The sequence below is a fragment of the Dendropsophus ebraccatus genome, chromosome 10 (assembly GCF_027789765.1).
Source record: "Dendropsophus ebraccatus isolate aDenEbr1 chromosome 10, aDenEbr1.pat, whole genome shotgun sequence".
NCBI lineage: Eukaryota > Metazoa > Chordata > Amphibia > Anura > Hylidae > Dendropsophus > Dendropsophus ebraccatus.
The window spans coordinates 4,663,185-4,685,059 of record NC_091463.1 but is presented as its reverse complement, the minus strand read 5'-3'; the positions used below and the strand labels follow the sequence as shown (position 1 = coordinate 4,685,059).

Below are 21,875 nucleotides of genomic sequence, written 5' to 3'. Positions count from 1 at the left end.
AGGGCCGAAGGTTCCCCACCCCTGCTACTTAGAGTCAGTGCAGATGTAATAGCGCCACCCGGCTTCCTCTACACAGTATAGTTACAAATATCGCTGCATAAAGGAGAACTACTAGAATATTTGATGTCCCCCTAAACGTTAGGCTTATTGCCCATATGCAGGGGGAGGGGCGGAGGCGCACGCCGCTCGTATACTACGCTCGCTTGTATATTTTTAGAAATTGCAGTGACTGAGCTAAAGGCGAAATGCTGTATAATTTAACAGGACTGTGACAAACACTTCTACAAGGTGACAGTAAAAGCATCTGCAGTCAGGATATGCGGCTTAGCACACGAGCAAAAGCGTTTTACAGATCTTTCTGAGGCTTCCGTCCCATCACTCCAGTGTCGGAGAGGTTTTCATGTTCTCGGCAGGTCTGGGAAACCATCATCAGGTGTTTGACTAACACGACACAAAGTGATGTAGACAAGCGCCCCCCCAATCCACATCCATTGTGACAACAGGGTGGAGGTCCTACACCATGCCATAAAGGAAAGAGTAAGGGCCCTATTACACGGCCCAGTGACATTCTGTAAGCGAGGGCCGATAATCTGGCAGCAAGGGCTGCGTATATATATATATAATGTGTGTGTGTGTATATATATATATATATGTGTGTGTGTGTGTATATATATATATATATATATATATATATGTGTGTGTATATATATAGTGTGTGTGTGTGCGCCAATCACTGGGACAGTGCCAGGAGTGGGCCAAAGCTGGCAGAACATCAAGGGGAACGGATAGGTATATAGGAGTTTATGTATTTTTTTTACACAGTCACCAGTCAGATATGGCTATTCCCATAGCTCGCCTGATGATTTTAGGCCGGAACCAAAAGAGACGATCAGCCGATGATGGTTATCCCTTTTACACGGAGCGATAATCGCCTGAATCGGCCGGGTAACCAGCAGACTATCACTCCATGTAATAGGGCTCTAAGCCAGGTATAAGGATGATCTAATAGCAGGGATTCTCTCTATTTCCAGCCCAGCGATCCGGTCACCAACATTTGCCAAGCAGCAGACAAGCAGCTCTTCACTTTGGTCGAATGGGCAAAAAGAATCCCGCACTTTTCAGAACTGCCGCTGGACGACCAAGTAATATTGCTGCGAGCAGGTGAGTGTGCGGCGTCATCATGGAGGAACTCTAACAACACCGCATCAGGCTGAAGCCTTTATTACTATAGTATCTGAAGACGCAGAGCCCCTCTTTAGGCTATATCACACATGGCATCTGTATGAGGCTGTAAGAAGCCCAGGCACATGTATATGTATATACACAGTATAGTTGTCTGGGACTATATCCTCTCTGACCTGGACACTACACGCAGTAGTCACATGTTCCCGCACAGATTTATGATTTATTGTATTTTTTGTCAGTTTTGGTACGATAGTGGATAAAGGATCGGGAGCGACTGTGTGTTACGCCCGGATCCTGTATACTGTGCCCTCTGCTGTATATCACCTCCCAGCCAGTGACTTCATGTATTATTGAGAGCCATGAACAGACTCTGGGGATTGACCGCACATGAAACATTAACAGCCCAACATGCAGCTAAGAGTGCGGCTGAATCCACCCATGCGTCTTCTAATAGGAGATGAAACGCGGCTTCAGGGAGAACAGAGCGGACAGGGGCCCGCCACTCACTTCTTCTATGGCCTGGAAAAGCAGAAAGGGCTGGGAAGAGGCGTCTCGTGGAGCCTAACTCACCTGGAGCTCTGTACAATTGTCCTGACCCCGAGTGGTCGTACCGATCAATACTTATCCATCGATCCCGTGCCGGAGGAATTCCCAAGAGATCCACCTGTCAATGAAATCATCACAACGTATGGCGGGTCACCAAAGCATCCAGGAAAGATACGTCCTTGTGTCGTCCTCTCCTGTCAGCCAGGAGCCGTCACCCAGCTTTCCCAGAATCCTTCCAGTATATAGCAGTAGGGGATGGATTGCTGTATATTGATTTGTCATAAGCCAAGAGGCATGAAAGGGAAGTGACAACTGCTTTTAGCACATTTCTGCTTCACAGATGTGGTTGTCACTTTTCTATAGCTGGCACTCAGCTTTCCAGGAAACACTTATAGATTATACTAGAACAGGACGATTTACCGGGGATTTTGTGAATTTTTCTCCCATCTATGAGCTATATACCTGCCCCCTGTCCATAGGTTGTGTTGTTTTGCAGATCAACTCTATGTAAGTGAATGGGGCTGAGCTGCAATACCGGAGCCAACCTGTGGCCAGGTGTGGTGCTCTTTGGGCATACATGGTCACTCCTGTCCACACGTTAAGTGCCCTGGTAAAGCTCGATTCCATTAAAGGGGTAGTTCACTTTTTTTTCTTTCAAATCAATTGATCCTAGCAAGTGCCAGAGCTTTGTAATTTACTTCTATTAAAACACCTCCAGTCTTCCAGTACTTATCAGCTGCTGTATGTCCTGCAGGAAGTGGTGTATTCTCTCCAGTCTGACACACTGCTCTCTGCTGCCACCTCTGTCCATGTCAGGAACTGTCCAGAATGATAGCACATCAACATAGAAAACCTCTCCTGCTCTCCAGACTGGAGCGAATACACCACTCCCTGCAGGACATACAGCAGCTGATGAGTACTTAAAGACTAGAGATTTTTTAATAGAACTAAATTACAAATCTCTGGCACTTTCTGACACTTGTTGATTTAAAAGAAAAACATTTTAGGTGAAGAACCCCTCCCCATTAAAGTGAAAGGGGGCAGCGTGTTCTTCTAAGCCTGGCCATCATACGGCAGAGGCGCAGTATTCGGGATCATTGCTTTCTGTCTCTCTTATATAATCTTTGCTGCTGTTTGCAGGCTGGAATGAACTCCTCATCGCCTCCTTCTCCCATCGATCAATAGCTGTCAAAGATGGAATCCTCTTAGCGACCGGCCTGCACGTACACCGGAACAGCGCACACAGCGCAGGAGTCGGCGCCATCTTTGACCGGTAGGAGATTACTCAGTAACGGTGATTTCAGGGTTCAATAGTTTGAATGGGATTTGACATAGGAAGAAAACATTTGTGTCCAGCTGTGCAGAAATCCAATGATCCATTGACTGGTGAGAGCTCCATGAAACGCCTGGAAATCTAATCTGAATAATTTCTACTTAAAAGGCCGTCGTCTTCTATAAAGAGAGAGCACAGCCACAACGGAGAACATGCATTGGTTACACCCCATCCTGATGCTGAGCAGACATGGCTGCAGGGTTTGTTACAGTGTGTTAGTGCAGTTCTGTGCAGGAGTGATGAGACAGAATGGGGGGGGGAGGCGAGCGCCGACCTTTTATCCTAGTGCTCGCTTCCCCCTTGTTCCCTGCCTGTGCTATTACATGCACAGATAGTGAGCAGGGAGCAAGAGGAGGGGTCCCTCATTGAAATCAGCGGCGGTCTGCTGCCACCACTCCTATTGCACAGACCGCTGATGACTTGATTGTGATCTTGTGATTGTGCATGTCCGCTGATCGTGACCTTTCAGCATACACTACACGATTATCGGCCTAAAGGGTTAGTTTCGGCCAAGTAAGGCCAATAAACTTATAGTGTAATAGGGCCTTAAAGGGATTGTTCACCAAAAAAATTTTCTTTCAAATCTACTGGTCCCAGCAAGTGCCAGGGATTTGTAATTTATTTTTCTTAAAACATTTCAACGTCTCCCAGTATTTATCATCTGCTGTATGTCCTGCAGGAAGTGGTGTATTCTGTCCAGTGTGACAGTGCTCTCTGCTGACACCTCTGTCCATGTCAGGAACTGTCCAGAGCAGCAGCAAATCCCCCTAGAAATCCTCTCCTGGTCTCATGACTGGAAAGAACACACCACTTCCTGCAGGAAATACAGCAGCTGATAAGTACTGGAAGACTGGAGATTTTTTTTTTATAGAAGTAAATTACAAATCTCTGTAACTTTTTGGAACCAGTTTATTAAAAAAAAAATTTTGGGGTGAACAATCTCTTTAAAGCCTGAATAAGATCCACAATGTGCCATCAGCATCTCCAGACGGGCACACAACGTTACAGAGTGTTACCTCCTAGGTTCGCGCCTCCTAGATGTGATGATTTTACTCTTTGTACCTTCCTGTTTCGGGGCCTCTGCTGCTCCCTCCATAGACACACAGGCCCAGATTCATCTTTCTGTCTGACACAATGAGCTCACAAGTTTATATGGCAGCTCATCCTTCATTTCTTAGAACGGGCTGTTATCGGTTGCTATCGTATGTGTCAGACATGTTGGATCCTGTATGTGACCCGGCTGCTCCTCTTATTTTTCAGGGTCCTCACAGAACTGGTCTCCAAAATGCGGGACATGCAAATGGACAAGACGGAGCTGGGCTGCTTACGAGCCATTGTCTTATTCAACCCAGGTAAAAATACTCAGCAAAACTATGAAAACTCTATCCAGCTGCAGAACTAGCGCCAACAAGGACCAAGTGTGGTGCCAGGAGGGGTCTTACACCATCTGTCCTGGCGCCAGGGCTGCAGTGAGGAAGCCAATGTGGAGATCGCTACCCTAGGGCTCTGCCAGCTCCATATGGTATCATAGAAATCCGTGTTTATGGAAAGCAGTGACAATTCTTTACCTTTCTCCTCCCTGTGGGCCTGTGTGACCTCTATTGTGCCTTTTGTTTTGTGCAGACTCTAAGGGTCTCTCCAACCCCTCGGAGGTGGAGGCGTTACGTGAGAAGGTCTATGCATCGCTGGAGGCTTACTGTAAACACAAGTACCCAGAGCAGCCGGGGAGGTGAGTGGCGGCCATGGCTCCTCTATCAGGGGCCTGGCCTTTGTCTCTATGTATTTTTGGCTGCACACAGCATGCACAGCAGGATATCCTGACCAGGTGTAGTATTTTTGGCCTGTGCCGCTTACTGCTGGTGAAGATCTTGTCACAAGCAAAAATAGAACAGGAAAGCAGAGTAGACATTGGATGCTGATGTGTTATAGGGCAGAAGAAATACAAGGTGGAAGGAGATTCTATGTAACAAGAGGCTGAAGTCCTTGGCAATGTCTGCAAGAAGGTTATTTCATAGTCTGGATGCAAAATGGAGTCACTTTGTCAACAGTTGTTATGAGAAATCTATTATGTGTGACCACTCCTGTGCAAATCTATTGTGTGTCTGCAGCTCCTGTGCAAATCTGTGCATCACTATGGTAACAAGCTAACTCTGTGCAGTCTGGTCCTGCAGTCACATTGCCCTCCATCTGCCCCCCCCCCTGTCCCCTCCTTTCTCCATCCGCCCTCTTTCTACCCCACCCCACTATCTGCCCACTGTTACTGACATTTGAGTCATCAAGACTAGAAGGGAGAGTGGCTGCAGGACTGGACTGTCTGTAATAATGGAAACACATAGCCGTGCATGGGAACTGTGGAGTTGATTTGTAACTTTTTCTTGTTCGTGGACATGGCCCTCGCCCCTAGTAAGTGCCTACAGAACAGATGCAAAGGTGCAGGCTGACACAGAGGCAGAAGGGCAGGCGGCATAGATGCGATGGCGGAGGTGGCACAGATGCAATGGCGCAAGCAGCCTAGATGCGGTGGCGCAGGCTGCACAGATCCGGTGGCGCAGACTGACACAGATCCGGTGGTGCAGGCGGGATAGATGCAGTGGCGCAAGCTGGCACAGATGCAGTGGTGCAGGCGGGATAGATGCAATGGCGGAGGTGGCACAGATGCAGTGGTGCAGGCGGGATAGATGCAATGGCGGAGGTGGCACAGATGCAGTGGTGCAGGCGGGATAGATGTGATGGCGGAGGTGGCACAGATGCAGTGGTGCAGGCGGGATAGATGCAATGGCGGAGGTGGCACAGATGCAGTGGCGCAGACTGGCACAGATGCAGTGGCGCAGACTGGCACAGATGCAGTGGTGCAGGCGGGATAGATGCTTTGGCGGAGGTGGCACAGATGCAGTGGTGCAGGTGGAATAGATGCAATGGCGGAGGTGGCACAGATGCAGTGGTGCAGGTGGGATAGATGCAATGGCGGAGGTGGCACAGATGCAGTGGTGCAGGCGGGATAGATGCAATAGCGGAGGTGGCACAGATGCAGTGGTGCATGCGGGATAGATGCAATGGCGGAGGTGGCACAGATGCAGTGGCGCAGACTGGCACAGATGCAGTGGCGCAGACTGGCACAGATGCAGTGGTGCAGGCGGGATAGATGCTTTGGCGGAGGTGGCACAGATGCAGTGGTGCAGGTGGAATAGATGCAATGGCGGAGGTGGCACAGATGCAGTGGTGCAGGTGGGATAGATGCAATGGCGGAGGTGGCACAGATGCAGTGGTGCAGGTGGGATAGATGCAATGGCGGAGGTGGCACAGATGCAGTGGTGCAGGTGGGATAGATGCAATGGCGGAGGTGGCACAGATGCAGTGGCGCAGACTGGCACAGATGCAGTGGCGCAGACTGGCACAGATGCAGTGGTGCAGGCGGGATAGATGCTTTGGCGGAGGTGGCACAGATGCAGTGGTGCAGGTGGAATAGATGCAATGGCGGAGGTGGCACAGATGCAGTGGTGCAGGTGGGATAGATGCAATGGCGGAGGTGGCACAGATGCAGTGGTGCAGGTGGGATAGATGCAATGGCGGAGGTGGCACAGATGCAGTGGTGCAGGTGGGATAGATGCAATGGCGGAGGTGGCACAGATGCAGTGGTGCAGGTGGGATAGATGCAATGGCGGAGGTGGCACAGATGCGGTGGTGCAGGCAGCACAGATATGGTGGAACAGGCGGCTCAGTTGCAATGTTGCAGGCCAGGCCAGATGCGGTGTCACAGGCGGTACAGATTTGACAGCGCCCCCTTCCCCCGCACTGGGAGATCACAGCAGATAAGAACATTTCTTACATACTTCACCAGATGAGTTTGTTTTCTTTGTGCATCTGTTTCCATTGTTCCACTCTCACATTTCCAGGCAATCTGCTGAGGTCCCTCCCAGATTCAGATTTTAAAGGGATATTCCAGATTTATAATAATCACTATTAATATATGTGTGTCTATAGTCCTCCTCTCCTACCTTACTCATACTGGTGCAGTACCCATGTGACCTGCTATATGGCCTTTGTAATATACCCTCTCACAGGCTTGGGGGGGTCACATGACTTAGGCCATGTTTATTCTATGGGTGCATCACATAGGGTTGATTGATGAACCATTATACTGGTCCAGCGTCCTCATACATTGCTTTAGAGTCAGACAGTCAGACACACAGCGACTTCCCCCACAACTCAGGTCACTTCACCAGAGATTGCTGTATGGGAGAAGCGATGCAGCAGCAGGATAGGCCCGCCATCCATTTCACCTCCCAAGCTGCTGTGAATGGGGCTCCCTCCCCAGCTGAACTCCTTAATGTCCTCCGTCATGTCCTGTGCTGCCTCTTGTGAATACAAATCCTAATGATCACCTAAAACAATAGACTGTCAGAAGTAGTAGTCCTGTGGCCCAGCAGTGTCGGACCCTTCCCCCGGCCATCATATGGTTTAGGTTAGATCGTAGAGTTGCGCTTCCTGGATGCCGTTCAGAAAGTCTTGTTTTTCCTGGCGCTCGGACTTCTGTTCTCAACAACTCAGCAGAAATTATCTCCTCTTTTTGGCTTCTTTCCAATCTGTAGAAAAGGATTTGGTTTATTTTTTCCCCCCTGACCACGTAGATTGCGTGATGACGAGGAAAGAATAAAATTTAAAAAAATCCGCCCTGATCCCATGAGAGCAGAGTTACCAATTCATGAGTCTTCAGCTCTTCTCTCATGGTCGTGCCCAGGAAAAGGCTTTACCCGTTCCTCCAGCCAAGATGTAACCGGGATCCATCTCCAATACACTACAGAGAGCGGCCACCGATGGGGGGGGAGGGGTGGTATTAAATAAATTCTTCACCATTCATCTCTGATGGTTTATAACATACAATGTGTCTGCTCTTTTAGTGGCTGATTTTTATACTTTCTTACCGACAGGTTTGCAAAGCTTCTGCTGCGTCTGCCCGCTCTCCGCTCCATCGGCCTCAAATGCTTGGAACACCTTTTCTTCTTCAAGTTAATAGGAGACACACCCATCGACACCTTCTTAATGGAGATGCTGGAGGCGCCTCATCAAATGACTTAAGAGAAGCAAGGTCCTGTGCCCCCCCCCCCCCCCCTGTGCTGAGGGCAATAGACTTCTTATAGGACGCCCTCAAGAGACACTGTGGTCCCTCCACGCTTAAAGAAAACGTCCAGGATCCCTCATCCTATGTCACATGTGCGCCTTCAGTCCAGCAGCAGAGCTACGACCACGCTGTCCCACCTAGAACAGCAAAAAGTGATGGCCGTCTGGGAGGCGTATGGGCCCGGCTCGCTCTTAAGGTCTCTCTTTGTTTTTAGCTTGGTTGACGCTGCTGAAGCTTTAGTTGCTGTTATCGGTAACTTTTTTCCTGAAACACAGAAGAATGCGCACAGATCTTGGAGGGTGAATGTATTTTTATTTTTGGTTTTAAATACATATGATGCATAAGGACTGCGGAAGACTTAATTGTTTGGGTCATCGGCGTCACGGCTGGCGGTGTATTCCACAGGCTATAGTAAGGGATCCATCCCATATCTGATATTAGGCCTTAATCATCGACACAGAACATCTCAAGGTAACGCTGGGTGCAGAGCCGCTCACGCTCGGTCAGGATTCAGCATTTGATGTGTGGACTGTTTTTATCCTGTGGTGTAAGTGCTGGAAGTCGTACGCTAGCTCCACAGCCTGATGTTTTTGGTTTTATTTTAGAACCATTTGGGTGATTGGTTAGCTTGTATTAAGGCTCTTTTGGAACAAGGCACTACAGAATTAATGAATTATTTTTGTTTTTATGTATTGGAGAAAGTTTAGAAGCCCAAAGACCGGGATTTACTGCCTCTTTATTAGAAAAATAAAAATAATAAACAAAAAAACATATATATATAAAATGTCAGTATCAAAAGAGCGGCAAAGAAAACAAACAAAAAACAAACAAGGACTCTTTGGGTACCACGGGTAGAATTCAGGGATTTTGTCCAATATTTTCACATCTCCTTCGGGTCTAGAGGGGGCTGCAGAGCATCACTTACCTCTCTGGCCACAAGGGGACTGCTGGTGGAGGCAGAAAATCCCAGTCCTTACGTCAACTTGTTATCCCCAAAATGTAAGTGTGAGATTATAATTGTCCATGTATCACAAGCAGCAGAGATTTGTACAACCAAAACAATGACGTTGTGCTGCGGTTCCGATGCTGGGTCCTCCCTCCGCGGGTCACCTGCTCCTTGCTTATCTTTTAGTTGCTGGAGTTGAAGGTCGTAGATTGGAATCCCTTCTTCTCTGAATAGGGTATAACCCTCCAAGGCACTGGTTCACATCACCTGGTGTCTCACAGGATAACTTAAGGGTTTAGTAAAGAATCTATAATGGAGATGTGAACTAGGGATGAAGAGTGAATGGTCCCGGCCCTGCAGTCAGGTGGAGCAGACAACCTTTTGGCTCTTTGGTGGTTGTAGTGCCACATTTAGAAAACTAGAGGGCACATTGTTGTCGTAGTCATTGTTACACCACCAGCCAATAACACTGCCAGTCAATAAAGGGGGGGACCCAGCTGATTCTAGGCATTCATGCCCGGGGGTCTCCAGAACGGATGGAGCCTCAGCAGTGTTGAGTTTTTGTTCCCGGGCCAGTCAGTGCACAGCGGAGTTGAGGAACTGGCCTTTCTTTGTTTCTTCTTGTAAAGCATAAATGGTCTATGTATATTTTCCAAAGAAACTTGTTCTCTCTTCTTCATCGTCGCTTTCTATTCTGCATGAGAGCGGTTTACTCGGAACCTGAGCCAACGCCAAAAGCACGCTTCTGTGAAGCCTCCCCTCCCCCTCCCCCTTTCTTACCTGCAACTGGTCAAGCGCTATTAATGCTGTTGTTATACCTCTTCAGTTTATTTTAATATAGTGACTAGCAAGGAGAATTTTGGGAGCCCCCCAACCCAGAGCCGGGCGTTCTTTACCTCTGTGGGCAGCATCTATGTATAACATTCAGGGGAGAATCGGGCAGCATTAGGGCGCAGATGCTATTCCATGTAGTCCAGACAGCAGACACCAGCACTCATGACATAATAGGTAATTCCTCCTCAGGTCCAGTAACAGAGCCCCTTTTACCCCCAGAGGCCCAGCTCCAGGAACAGAGTACCCCCCCCCCCCCCAAAGGCCCTAGGTCCAGAGCTATCCCGAATCTAGAAACAGAGAACCCAGCCTCCCCTCCCCAAAGAGCCCTGGGTCCAGTACCAGAGCCCCCAAAGCCCCAAGTCCAGTAACTGAGACCCCCCCTGAGAGCCTTAGGTTCAGTAACAAAGCGTCAGCCCCCCTCCCAGCACTCTGGCAAACATCACCCCAGTCCTGGAGTCCCCCACCCTTTCACGTGTTTTGTACTGTGTTACCTACCGCACAATGGTTATATGTGTTGCCGTTCACACTGTGAAATGTGGCACATAGATTTTCAGCCTGCACCGTAATACAGTAGGTGAGATTCATCCAGAGCTACTCACGCACGTGCTGAATGTCGAATACCCCCGATGCATGGAGCTTAACTGCGTCCATGACCATACACAGTAAAGTATGTGACCCTGCCCCGTATTTCAGGGTGTATAATTCCCACCCAAATGCAGTGTGAGCCTTAGGGCCCTATACACTTATCCGGTCATTGTCCTGACATTAACCCAAAACCTGAAGGCAGAGTTCTTCTTCCCACCCCCCGTGTCCTCCAGGTTGAGTGCCTTACTGATGCGTCCCCCCATATAGAGCTGGAGGCCGCTCTGTACATGTGAAATCCTTGCCTTAATCTCTCCAGGGACAATGACCACCAGTTTGTTGGACTGACCCGGGTTGTGTCATCTGTACTTCAGCCTTCAGGCTCTGTGTACATTTCCGCTGGACAGATAAGTTTTTAGTGACCCCTTCAGTGCTGCTTTGGGGTGGACGAGTAAGTGGAGATCCAGGGCAGTCAGGAGAGACATGAACACTGTGACGGAAGGAAAGACAATGGCTCCAGACAATGTGCAGTGTATGAGATTGTATATGCACCAGTCTATAGGTCTGTATACATTTCTATCAGCAGGTGCTGTGGATTTACGATTCATGGAGGACACAACTTATTGCAGCAGTTTCCACAGTCACTGACTAGACACAAAGCTGGCAGGTCCTATTAGTTTCCATTGAACGTTTTCCCTAGTCTGTAGAGTAACATGGGCAGTGACTCCTATAGGAACAGACATAGGGGGAGATTTATCAAAGAGCTTAAAATTTAGACTGGTGCAAACTGGCCTCAGCGACCATCTGCGCCATAGTGTTTATCACCCAGCTGTCACTGAAAGAGAAGGAATGACTGAAGGCAGGTGAGGGCAAGGCCTGATCCCATCCACAGCTAAAGGGAAGGAGACCAGACATTACAGCCGGCCATATCTAATCTGTATGGGCTCTTAGAGAAAAGGATAGAAATTGGGAAGATAAGTGGATACCAGATGCATTGATTAGACAATTCCTGGCCATAAATCCAATAAAGTCCATGGCTGTCGGATACACACGCTCCCTGGTTAGTGTAGGGTAGGGATAGTGAACCTTGACCCTCCAGCTGGTGTACAACTCCCATCATACTTGGACAGCTAAAGCCATATCTCTGGTTGTTCCGGCTTGATGGGAATTGTAGTTTTACAACAGGTGGAGTGCCAAGGTTCCCCATTGCTGGTATAGGGAGACGTAACGCTGCCCAGGATGGTGGGAACGCCCGGCTCTACCATAGTGCATCGATTTTGAGATGCTGCAGGACTTGGGGGATCTATACAGAGCGCTCTGGGGATCACCAGCAATGAGAGTTTTCATGTGTCGTCGTTGTGATATTATGTATTAAAAAAAAAAAAAAAAAAAGTTGTGTATTACAGAAGTAAAACAAACAAAAAAAAATAGTAAAAATATAGAAAGGATTAAAAAATCTATTGTATCAGCAAAGTTTAAAAGAAGATGATCTATTTTTGTATTCTGGACCTTTTATCCCTCTGTATCAGTTTTGTATCGACTTTCAGGTGTTCTGGATTCTGGTGCGGTCGGGTTGTGTCGCAGCTCTAGAATATCCAATGGAGCGCGGAGCAAAGCAACACTACGTCACTATGTGCAGGGATATATATATATATATATATATATATATATATATATATATATATATATATATCTATCTCAGAGGTTGCTGTAACAAGGAGCCACAGAGCTGGTACAGCCGCTTCTGCAGTCTCATCTCTAATCTGGAGATATAGAGAAACCTGCAACCACTGATAATCCCATTCATCTGTATGGATGGACAGGGACCAGACTGGGGCACATGCACCTGCGTTCTACCTGTATCTGTACACAATGCAGAATTCCAGATTCTAAGAGACTCTGACTGGCGTCTAACATTTTATTTGATGAAAAGGTTTGTGTCACCACTTGTACTTCTGTTATGATCAAAACTGTCCACTAGATGTCAGCAGAATACCATCATGTTTCTAGGGGTGGGTTAGAATAGGGTGGAGAAGCTGCTGTGGGGTAGTAGGGGCAGTGATCCCCAAGACTTTAAAGAGAACCCATCCAGTTTATAGATTTGGGTACCAGACCTTGGTGTATCAGGTAATAAAGTCTCTGATTCATTTTTTCCAAATGTTAAAATGAGCCGCTTTGTAAACAGTGAATATTTTCTACCATTTAGTGTCTTTTCAGAGAATGATAAATCTGACAGATAGAAACAGCAGCAGAGATGAAGTAACACCAACCCAAAGTATTGAGAGAAAGGAGAGCATACATGGAGGGCAGCTCACACAGGCTGTAGATAGGGAGGAGAGCATACATGGAGGGCAGCTCACACAGGCTGTAGATAGGGAGGAGAGCATACATGGAGGGCAGCTCACACAGGATGTAGATAGGGAGGAGAGCATACATGGAGGGCAGCTCACACAGGCTGTAGATAGGGAGGAGAGCATACATGGAGGGCAGCTCACACAGCCTGTAATTAGGGAGGAGAGCATACATGGAGGGCAGCACACACAGGCTGTAGATAGGGAGGAAATCACATACATGGAGGGCAGCTCACACAGGCTGTAGATAGGGAGGAAATCACATACATGGAGGACAGCTCACACAGCCTGTAGATAGCGAGGAGAGCATACATGGAGGGCAGCTCACACAGGCTGTAGATAGGGAGGAAATCACATACATGGAGGGCAGCTCACACAGCCTTTAGCTAGGGAGGAAATCACATACAAGGCAGTTGCTATGGGAGAATTAAATGGATTTTGTACAAGTGTAGAAAGAAACAGAGCAGGGAGGAAAAGCCTTGCCCACCATACTGTGTTAAGAAGATGAAAACCATTGTAGATGTATGAATTTTTAGCCGGGTTCTCTTTAAGGTTCTTGCTTCCATTACCCCTTATATACATCACCATCTTGTTACAAATGAGGATGGGTGCCATTTTTACCTATAAGAATTTATTCCACTGCTAAAACAAGAAGGAAAACTTTCTGTGCCCCAGGTTTTCAGCCCTACCATAACCTCGACATTGGACACCGTCTTTAGCCTTGACTGGTTCTCGACACCTTCTTGTTTTGTGCTGAAATTTCATTTGGCGGACAGCTGCGTCCAGCCCCCTGGAGCTCTCTGGTTGTCGCTGGTTATAATCTTGCTATGTATCGTGGGCAGCCGTCCCCACCACCCTATCAGTACGCTGTGTTCATGTGATTATTGCCTTTCTGCTCAGCTCAGTCTTACTGTGAATCACTTCTGCACACGTTTTTAACGTCAAAATGAAAAGCATTGGAAAATCCGACTATTTTCTTGATAAATACTGGTATTAGAATTGTAACAAATGAGCGTTTATAAATACAAGTTGAAAGTTGTGCTGTGTCCGCGTCCTTTTTTCTTTTACATACACTCCGATACACAAAGCAATGGACAGACAGAGAATGCCCCACCATCCCATAACTAGAGAGACCCCCAGTTATGAGGGGTTGAATTTACTAGGACAGAGAGGGAAGCATCACACCACTATAATGCTCTCATTGGACACAATATGACAGTCAAAGCAATAATCACAGAGTCATCAACACCAATGGCGGGGGGAAATTCATTAAAAAAAGTAGTTTACAAAAAAATGTATTTCAAATCAACTGGTGTCAGAAACTTATACAGAAACTTATATTTGTTATTTCATTCTATTACAAAATCACCAGTCTTCCAGTACTTATCAGCTGCTGTATGTCCTGCAGGAAGTCGTGTATTCTCTCCAGTCTGACACAGTGCTCTCTGCTGCCACCTCTGTCCATGTCAGGAACTGTCCAGAGCAGCAGCAAATCCCCATAGAAAACCTCTCCTGCTCTCCAGACTGGAAATATTACCACTTCCTGCAAGACATACAGCAACTGACAAGTACTGGAAGACACGAGATTTTTTTTAAAAGAAGTAAATTACAAATCTCTGGCACTAGTTTTATTTTAAGAATTTTTTTGGGTTGTTGAACTACTATAATAGAATGTGGCAGAAAAGGGCACTGTAAGATTAAGGCAGACCATCCTCCTCTGAGCCCCGATACAGTAATGAACCCCCCAAGATTCAGCAGAAGACATCCCCACTTTTAGCCATTAGGGTATGATATTCTACATGGTTCAGTTCACAATTTATAGAACAGTTTCCTAATCTGTGGCCATACTACATGTCTGCAGCTGTCAGTGATATGTAGGTAAGAGTGAGAAGTTGAGCGCATATGATCTGAGTCCTTAGTATATAAATGAAAAACAGAATAAGTGATGATTCTGAGTATACAAAGTATAATACACAATGGAATCAGACCAATCTGTAAAGCTTCAGTCCCTCTCTACCTTATAACAAAGAATACACAGCTTATAATCCTGCACACAAATGATCTGCATCCACACCCAGTCCACTGATTCTATCCAGGCCTTGGCTTCATTCTATAGAGGTGGAGCTCTGCTGCCACCCACAGGACACCAGCTGGAACAGCAGCTGAATGTCTCCACTACTGCACATAGTACCCGATAACTACAAACTAAAACTACGAAACTCATGTCTGGCAATCGGAGGAAGCAATGGTGTATGGGTATATATGGACAGTACTGGTACAGTATTAAGCCGCAATAGCTCTACAATCTCATTTTGCAAAGGAAGATGAGTTGAATAGACAGACGTGGTGTCGCCATGTGCTGTCACTGTACTCATCCAGCCAATGACGACACTGGGGCAAGGTTATGGAAACATTATGCCCAATCCATACCACACAGGGCATTGTCATCACTCTGCACCAGATTCCGACACACCAGCAATAGTAAATGTGTCCAGAGCCTAAGAAACTAGAGCTGACCGGCTGTGTCACCCATATAGAAGTATTTATTGTATACAGGATCCCTTCCCAGCATGATATACATAGTCTACGGTGTTCTTGTGGCACACTGGTGCCAGAAATTTGTAATTTACTTATATTAAAAACTCTCCAGTCCACTCTGCAGGAAGTGGTGTATTCTCTCCATTCTGACACAGTGCTCTCTGCTGCCACCTCTGTCCATGTCAGGAACTGTCCAGAGCAGCAGCAAATCCCCATAGACAACCTCTCCTGCTCTGGACAGTTCCTGACACGGACAGAGGTGGCAGCAGAGAGCACTGTGTCAGACTGGATAGAATACACCACTTCCTGCAGGACATACATCAGCTGATAAGTACAGGAAGACTGGAGATTTCTTTTAATAAAAGTAAGTTACATATCCCTGGCACCATTTTTTCCTGTGAACAATCCCTTAAAGCATTACTCCTCTTTCAGATAAATGTAGGGATCTCATAGGGGCCAACCATTCCTCCTGTAATAATATACAATAGTCAGGGGCCTTGCTCAGACTCCTTAGGGCGATGGTTTCCAGTCATTGCAGAATTAAAGTCACTGGCTGTCCGGGCATGCTGGGAGCTGTAGCCTAGCCCCAGGCTGGAGACCACCACAATAACCTGTATATACATGTGCTGTACAAGGACTGGATCTTCAGGACGAAATTCAACAATGAGGAGTCTCAAGGGGCTCCAGCACTCGCTGGGTTAATAAGACATTGTTTAGTCGGAGTGGGATTTGCTGAACATGTACAGTCGCTCAGAAACCTCAGCTATGCCTCTGCATACATTTGCCGGGGTGAAGAGTTTAATATATGATGATGGATCGGGTGTAATGGAGAAGGAGGGGGGGATCCAGCGGATGAAACGTGTCGCCTTTCAAGTAGAGGGCGGATTTTCCTGGAAAGTTTTCATTAATTTAAGCTTTTCCCTGCCCCGTGTATATATTGCAGGGCCACAGCTGCAGGGGATGAGGCCTGTACGAGCACGTCAACCCTCTCATCCCAGCTGCTGCAAGGGCAAAGACCCAATAAAGCACAATGATGAATTCCCTGGGGAAAGCGAGTAGAGGAATGGTGGGTGCTCTGTCATAGAACGTCATATACTGGACACAGCAGACATGATGTATTGTGTAACCAGCAGCATGGCACCACATACAGGCTGATATAGCTGGTGGATGAGACTAAGGGATCATTGAAGTCAATGGGACAAGGCCCATCATGGCACCACAGTAAAGGCCTCCACTCTTTATGGTTAGAGGAGTATATGGAGGGGATGTAACACATTACATGGGAAATCCAGAGAAGTCGAAATCCTGACATTTACTCCACAGTATTAGCAGAAAACTAGAGATCAGCGATTCCCAGCTATCACCAGCAGAGGGGGCCTGATGACACCGCACTAGAGATGATTGTGCCCGAGTCCCATTGTTCAGCATTCTTATTACCGGTGGCTGAAGAATAGAGTTGATTGAACTTTGGAAAACCTTCCACATTAGATTGCTGATGTCTTCACGGTCCGTGCGGGAGGAAGAGACTGCCTGGGGACCGCCTGGAATTCCAGGGTTCAGCCTAGGTAATCGAACCTAGGATTTTCCGAGGTTCGATCAACTCTACTGAAGAAGTTGGATGCCGCCCTGGGGAGTCTGGGAAAACATGGATACGACCTATGGCTGTATCCATGTTTTCCAGGCAACTTTAGGACTGCATCTGACTTCTGCAGCCACCAGTATTAAGAATGCTGAACAATGGGACTCGGGCATAATCATCTCTAGTACATCCATTACATTACTGATCCTGAGTTACATCCTGCAATTCTTTCTTAACAAGTATAACTACATAAACATAAACGCGGCTCCATCAGCCAGAACAAAAACAAACACAAAGCTTTCTGCTTTTAACAAAAACAACAGATCAATAAATTCTGAAATAATCATATTTTCTATAAGGAAATCATCCCTCACACCTGCCTTACCCGGCCAGTCCAGCTTCATAATAAAACACTACCCCCCCCCCCCCAACTTACCCTTACTACTACTATTACTACCCCCACCACCACTACTACCTACCCCACACTCACACCCCACAGCACACAGAAATAATATAGTAAAGACACTCTGTCTAGACCAAACCAAGAATCTACAACATGCTCTGAGCCGTTCTCGGCTCTAACGTAACATAATCCCAGCATAATTCACCCACCAAGCCTCCCACTTCCAGATTCATAACTCACATCCAACAACACGCACACGCACTCTATACAATTTTAACAGTTATGAAAATATCCAATACCAACTTAAGAATACGAGGTCCGGCTACCTTATAAGACACAAATACTGATAACGCAACTTGTATAATAATAATGCAAATCATAATAAAATAATAATGCAAATCATAACATTACAGCAACCATATCACACATAACCCTAACTATAAGCCCCACTTCCCACACCCCAAATCTGGACATGAGTCTGGGTCCATGAGTTCAGTTCTTGTCCCTCAGTGACCCATGCCAGAACTCCAAGTACTCATCCAGGGAACCCCCCCCCCCATCACCCCACCCAACCTATCCTATACCCCAGAACTTATACAATAACTATAATTGTCCATAAGGCTTATCCACCCCTCAACTTACTAAACTACCTTAAAAATAAAGTATACACCATAACAATTCCATAACACAAACACATTACGACATAACAGCAAGGCTCAAGTTCGGTAGCCTGTAAGCCCAAATTCCCTATCACTATCCCTATTAATCTAACCCTAACACTCTCCCTACCTCTGTCCCTAACCAGAATTATGGTACCTCACCCAGTAGGCTCAGGACCTAGAGCACATCAAAGGAAAAAACTCTCCAAAGTAGATCCTAGTATAGGAAGCCTCTGGTATGATACATACACTGCCCAGGTAGATAAACAAAGGGAGCAGGTACAATTTGATCAGGTGTCTCTTTCCCTTAAGGTTAAAGACCAACCTTTACACTGTTCCACCTTCCGAGTGGCATCCTGGAGCCTACCATCCCAGTTTTTAGTGGGGTAATCACCGTGGGCAAATGTGATGCCCAAAACATTTGCTGACTATTGGGGCTCTGGAAGGGTGTCCGGGAGACCAAAACTAGGATCTCCCCCTCCCAGCCAGAGACTCTCACACTTGTCCTGGTTGATCTTAGACCTCCGAGTAGCAGTCCACTTCAGACATCACCATATCTGCCCCCCCTCTTGAGGATACAAAAACAGTGACATCATCAGCGTACGCCACCACTCTCAAGACGGCTTCTGGCTCATCCCGACCCCTGCCAATGGTCCACAATCAATCCTCCTGATAAAGGGGTAGATCGCGAACACATACAACAGAGGTGTCAAAGGACAGGACCAGACCCAACCTCAAAAGAGCGGCCAGACCACCAGATCTTAAGCCAATTAACAAAGGTATCTGGTAGGCCATATCTCAGAAGGATGGAAAAGAGGTACTCGTGGTTCACTCGATCAAATGCTTTGGCCTGATCCAAGGACAGCAAGTACCCCTTCCAAAGACCCGCACTACTCCGCTCCACTGCCTCCCTGACACTAAGGACAGCACTTAAGGTGCTTCGGCCTGGAACAGAGCAATGCTGAGCCTCCGAAAGGAGCCGGGGTGCAAACTTCACCAGCCGATTAAACAGTATCTTTGCCAGAATCTTCCTGTCTGCATTGAGAAGAGCTATGGGCCTCCAATTCTTAATACGGCTCAAATCTTTACCTTTTGACAGAAGTATCAGGGCTGACTTCCTCATTGACCTTGGCAGAATGCCTGAGGAAAGACACTCATTGAAGACCTCGGTCAAGAGGGGAACAAGAGGTCCCTGAAGGTCTTATACCACTCAGATGTTAAGCCATCTGGACCTGGCGACTTCTTCAGGGCAAGCCCTTCAATCGCCAGTCTAACTTCCTCTTCCCTGATCTCTTCTGCCAAAAACACGAGAGAGGGGTCTACCCCTGGCTCAGGAATGGCTTCAGCCAGGAAACCCGACATCACGTCTCGATCTAGATCCTTCCTCCCCAAGAGGTGTGAGTAAAAGGATCTGACGACCTCCAGGATCCCTGATCTGGACCGGCTCAGAGATCCCGTACTATCAACCAGTCCAGTCACATTCTTACTATTAACTGACATCTTACAGTTTCTGTAGGGGTCGGGCGAGCGGTACCTCCCAAAATCCCTCTCAAAAACTAAAGATGCGTGCCTATCATACTGACACCTCATGAGCAAGGCTTTCACTCTGGAGATCTCCTCTCTACTACCTCCAGTCGAGACGAGATGCTCGAGTTTCCTCCTGAGGCCATGATACACACGATACCTATTCAGGGACCTGAGGCTCGAGAGCTGGCGGAAGAACCTCGCAACCCGCTTCTTGAATATCTCCCACCACTCTGACTTACTACTACATAGGCCCAGTAGAGGTACCTGACTCTGAAGAAAATCCTCAAAGGACTGTCTTACCTCTGCTTCTTCCAGGAGGGACGAATTCAGCCTCCAGTAGCCTCTACCCATCCGGGGGGTCTCTGAAACATTCAGGGAAAACAAAATCAGACAGTGATCGGAGAACTCCACCTCAACCACGGACACTGCGGAAGAGACGGCTTCCTCCTTTAAATAAAACCTGTCTAATCTAGACCTGCAGCTACCTCGATGATAGGTGAAACCCGCATGGCCCGAGGGGGTCCGGATGTGGGCATCCTCTAGGCGAGCTTCCCTAACTATACTATCAGTGCCATGCTATCATAAGCCAGCTTGTCTTTGGCGCCTCTCCTGTCCTGAGACCTCGTAATAATGTTGAAGTCTCCACCAAAGATCACCTGCCGAAAGGGCAGAAAAGAAAGGGCTTAATCCTTATGAAGAGGCTTTTACGGTCCCACTTAGTTTGTGGGGCATAGATGTTAATGAGCCGGAGCTCTTGCCCCTTCATGAGGACATCCAAGATCAGGCAACTCCCCATTTCTAACTCAATAACCCGTCTGCATTCTACAGGAGCGGTAAAAAGGACCGCCACCCCACTATACGGCTCAGCCGCAAGAGACCAGTGTGAAGGCCCATCCCTCCACTCTCGCTTGGCTTTTACTAGCAAGGCTTGGTCTGTCAACCTGGTCTCCTGCAAAAACAAAATGTCGGCGTTAATACGACCAAGAAAATCAAAGGCTGCAAATCTAGCCGTATCAGACTTAATGCTGGCAGAGTAAATGGATGCCAGAGTCAATGGGGTGAGTGCCGCCATCATGGGTGATTGAGTTAAACAGCCTTACTTACTTTTTCCCTTTCTTCTTACCCCCCTCCCCATCAGAGGATGACCCTTTAGACTTCTCTTTAATCCTTTTCAAGGATGTAGACAAATCCATCCCTGGATCCTCATCTCAAGACCCTGGGGCCACCCGACCTCCCGAGGAAACTGCCTCTGAAGGAGCAGGCTCGGCGCCCCCTGGAAGCTCCTTCAACTCCATACCCCCTTCTCCAAGGGTCTGGTAACTATTGGATAGAACGATCAGAGGGGGGATAGTTGGGTCTTCCTTAGACACATGGCCCGTAACAACAGAGGAGGATTTAGAGGAAGCATCAGACTTCCTTTGACCCTGCCTCCTTTTGCCACACTTAGGTCATCTTTCATCTTGCCATTTCCCACCATCCTCATCCAAACTTTCATATTGGGAGGAACTTGAGGAAATGGCCCTCTTGGCTTCTTCCTTACGAAGTCTCCTCATCTCTTCGCCTAACTCGGCATCCCCCAGAGCCTCAGCTGTTCTCGCTGAGCCAGCGCCAGGAGCAGGACCACTGACTACCCCTGTCACCAGGGAACTTCCAAGGTCCCTGCTCCTTCTGCGCCTCTCCTTTCGTTTGAGCTTAGAGGGGCTCTTGTTTTTCACCTTCTTCACTGGCCCTGGTGCCCCTTTTCCTTTGCTGGTCCCCCCCCCAGGTGAGGCAATCTCAAGGCTTTCCCCATCCTGGGCGGCATTGGAAAATGAGCGGGAAAACCTGCTAAACGGGTGACCAAGGTCACCAGACAGGTTACAGCGAATCCGGCCACAGCTGGCAGCCAGATGACCCTCCGCACCGCACAATGCACAAATCTATTTAGTACAATTTGCGCTAAAGTGGGTGGGATCACCACACTTGTGGCACAGCTTCGGCTGCCCCTGGTAAAAGACAAGAAAGCAGCCGATGGTATGTGTGTGACAGTGTTCCCTGAACGTCGGAGAGTGACGGAAAATGCCATGCTCATCCAGATTTTTTTGGGGGGACATCAGTCACTGCCTAGCCAGGTCATGATGTCATAACAAGAAAGTGACTCATTACTCGTCAGAACAGTCACTTTCTTGACAGAACTCTGACGGGATACCGCCTTTACAGCAAAATCCCGCCACATGGGCTCATCCTTCACCAACTCGTGATTAGACCAGAAGAGCTCAAGTCCCTCTGGCTTC

The 21,875-nt window shown here is 47.6% G+C and overlaps 1 protein-coding gene across 8 annotated transcripts in view; it reads left to right on the top strand.

Moving 5' to 3' along the window:
• The window catches only part of RXRA (retinoid X receptor alpha), a 193,611-nt gene extending 179,677 nt beyond the window's left edge, over positions 1 to 13,934 (top strand). For 7 of the 8 annotated variants that reach the window (XM_069943181.1, XM_069943178.1, XM_069943177.1 and 4 more), the window contains 5 exons: positions 1,032 to 1,161; positions 2,872 to 3,004; positions 4,325 to 4,416; positions 4,688 to 4,793; positions 7,993 to 13,934. In XM_069943181.1, the coding sequence (XP_069799282.1) occupies positions 1,032 to 1,161; positions 2,872 to 3,004; positions 4,325 to 4,416; positions 4,688 to 4,793; positions 7,993 to 8,140 (609 nt within the window). In that variant the 3' untranslated portion in view covers positions 8,141 to 13,934. The remainder of the gene's footprint in view (positions 1 to 1,031; positions 1,162 to 2,871; positions 3,005 to 4,324; positions 4,417 to 4,687; positions 4,794 to 7,992) is intronic. The other variant, XR_011358654.1, reaches the window with a different exon arrangement.
• The last annotated feature ends 7,941 nt before the right edge of the window (positions 13,935 to 21,875 follow it).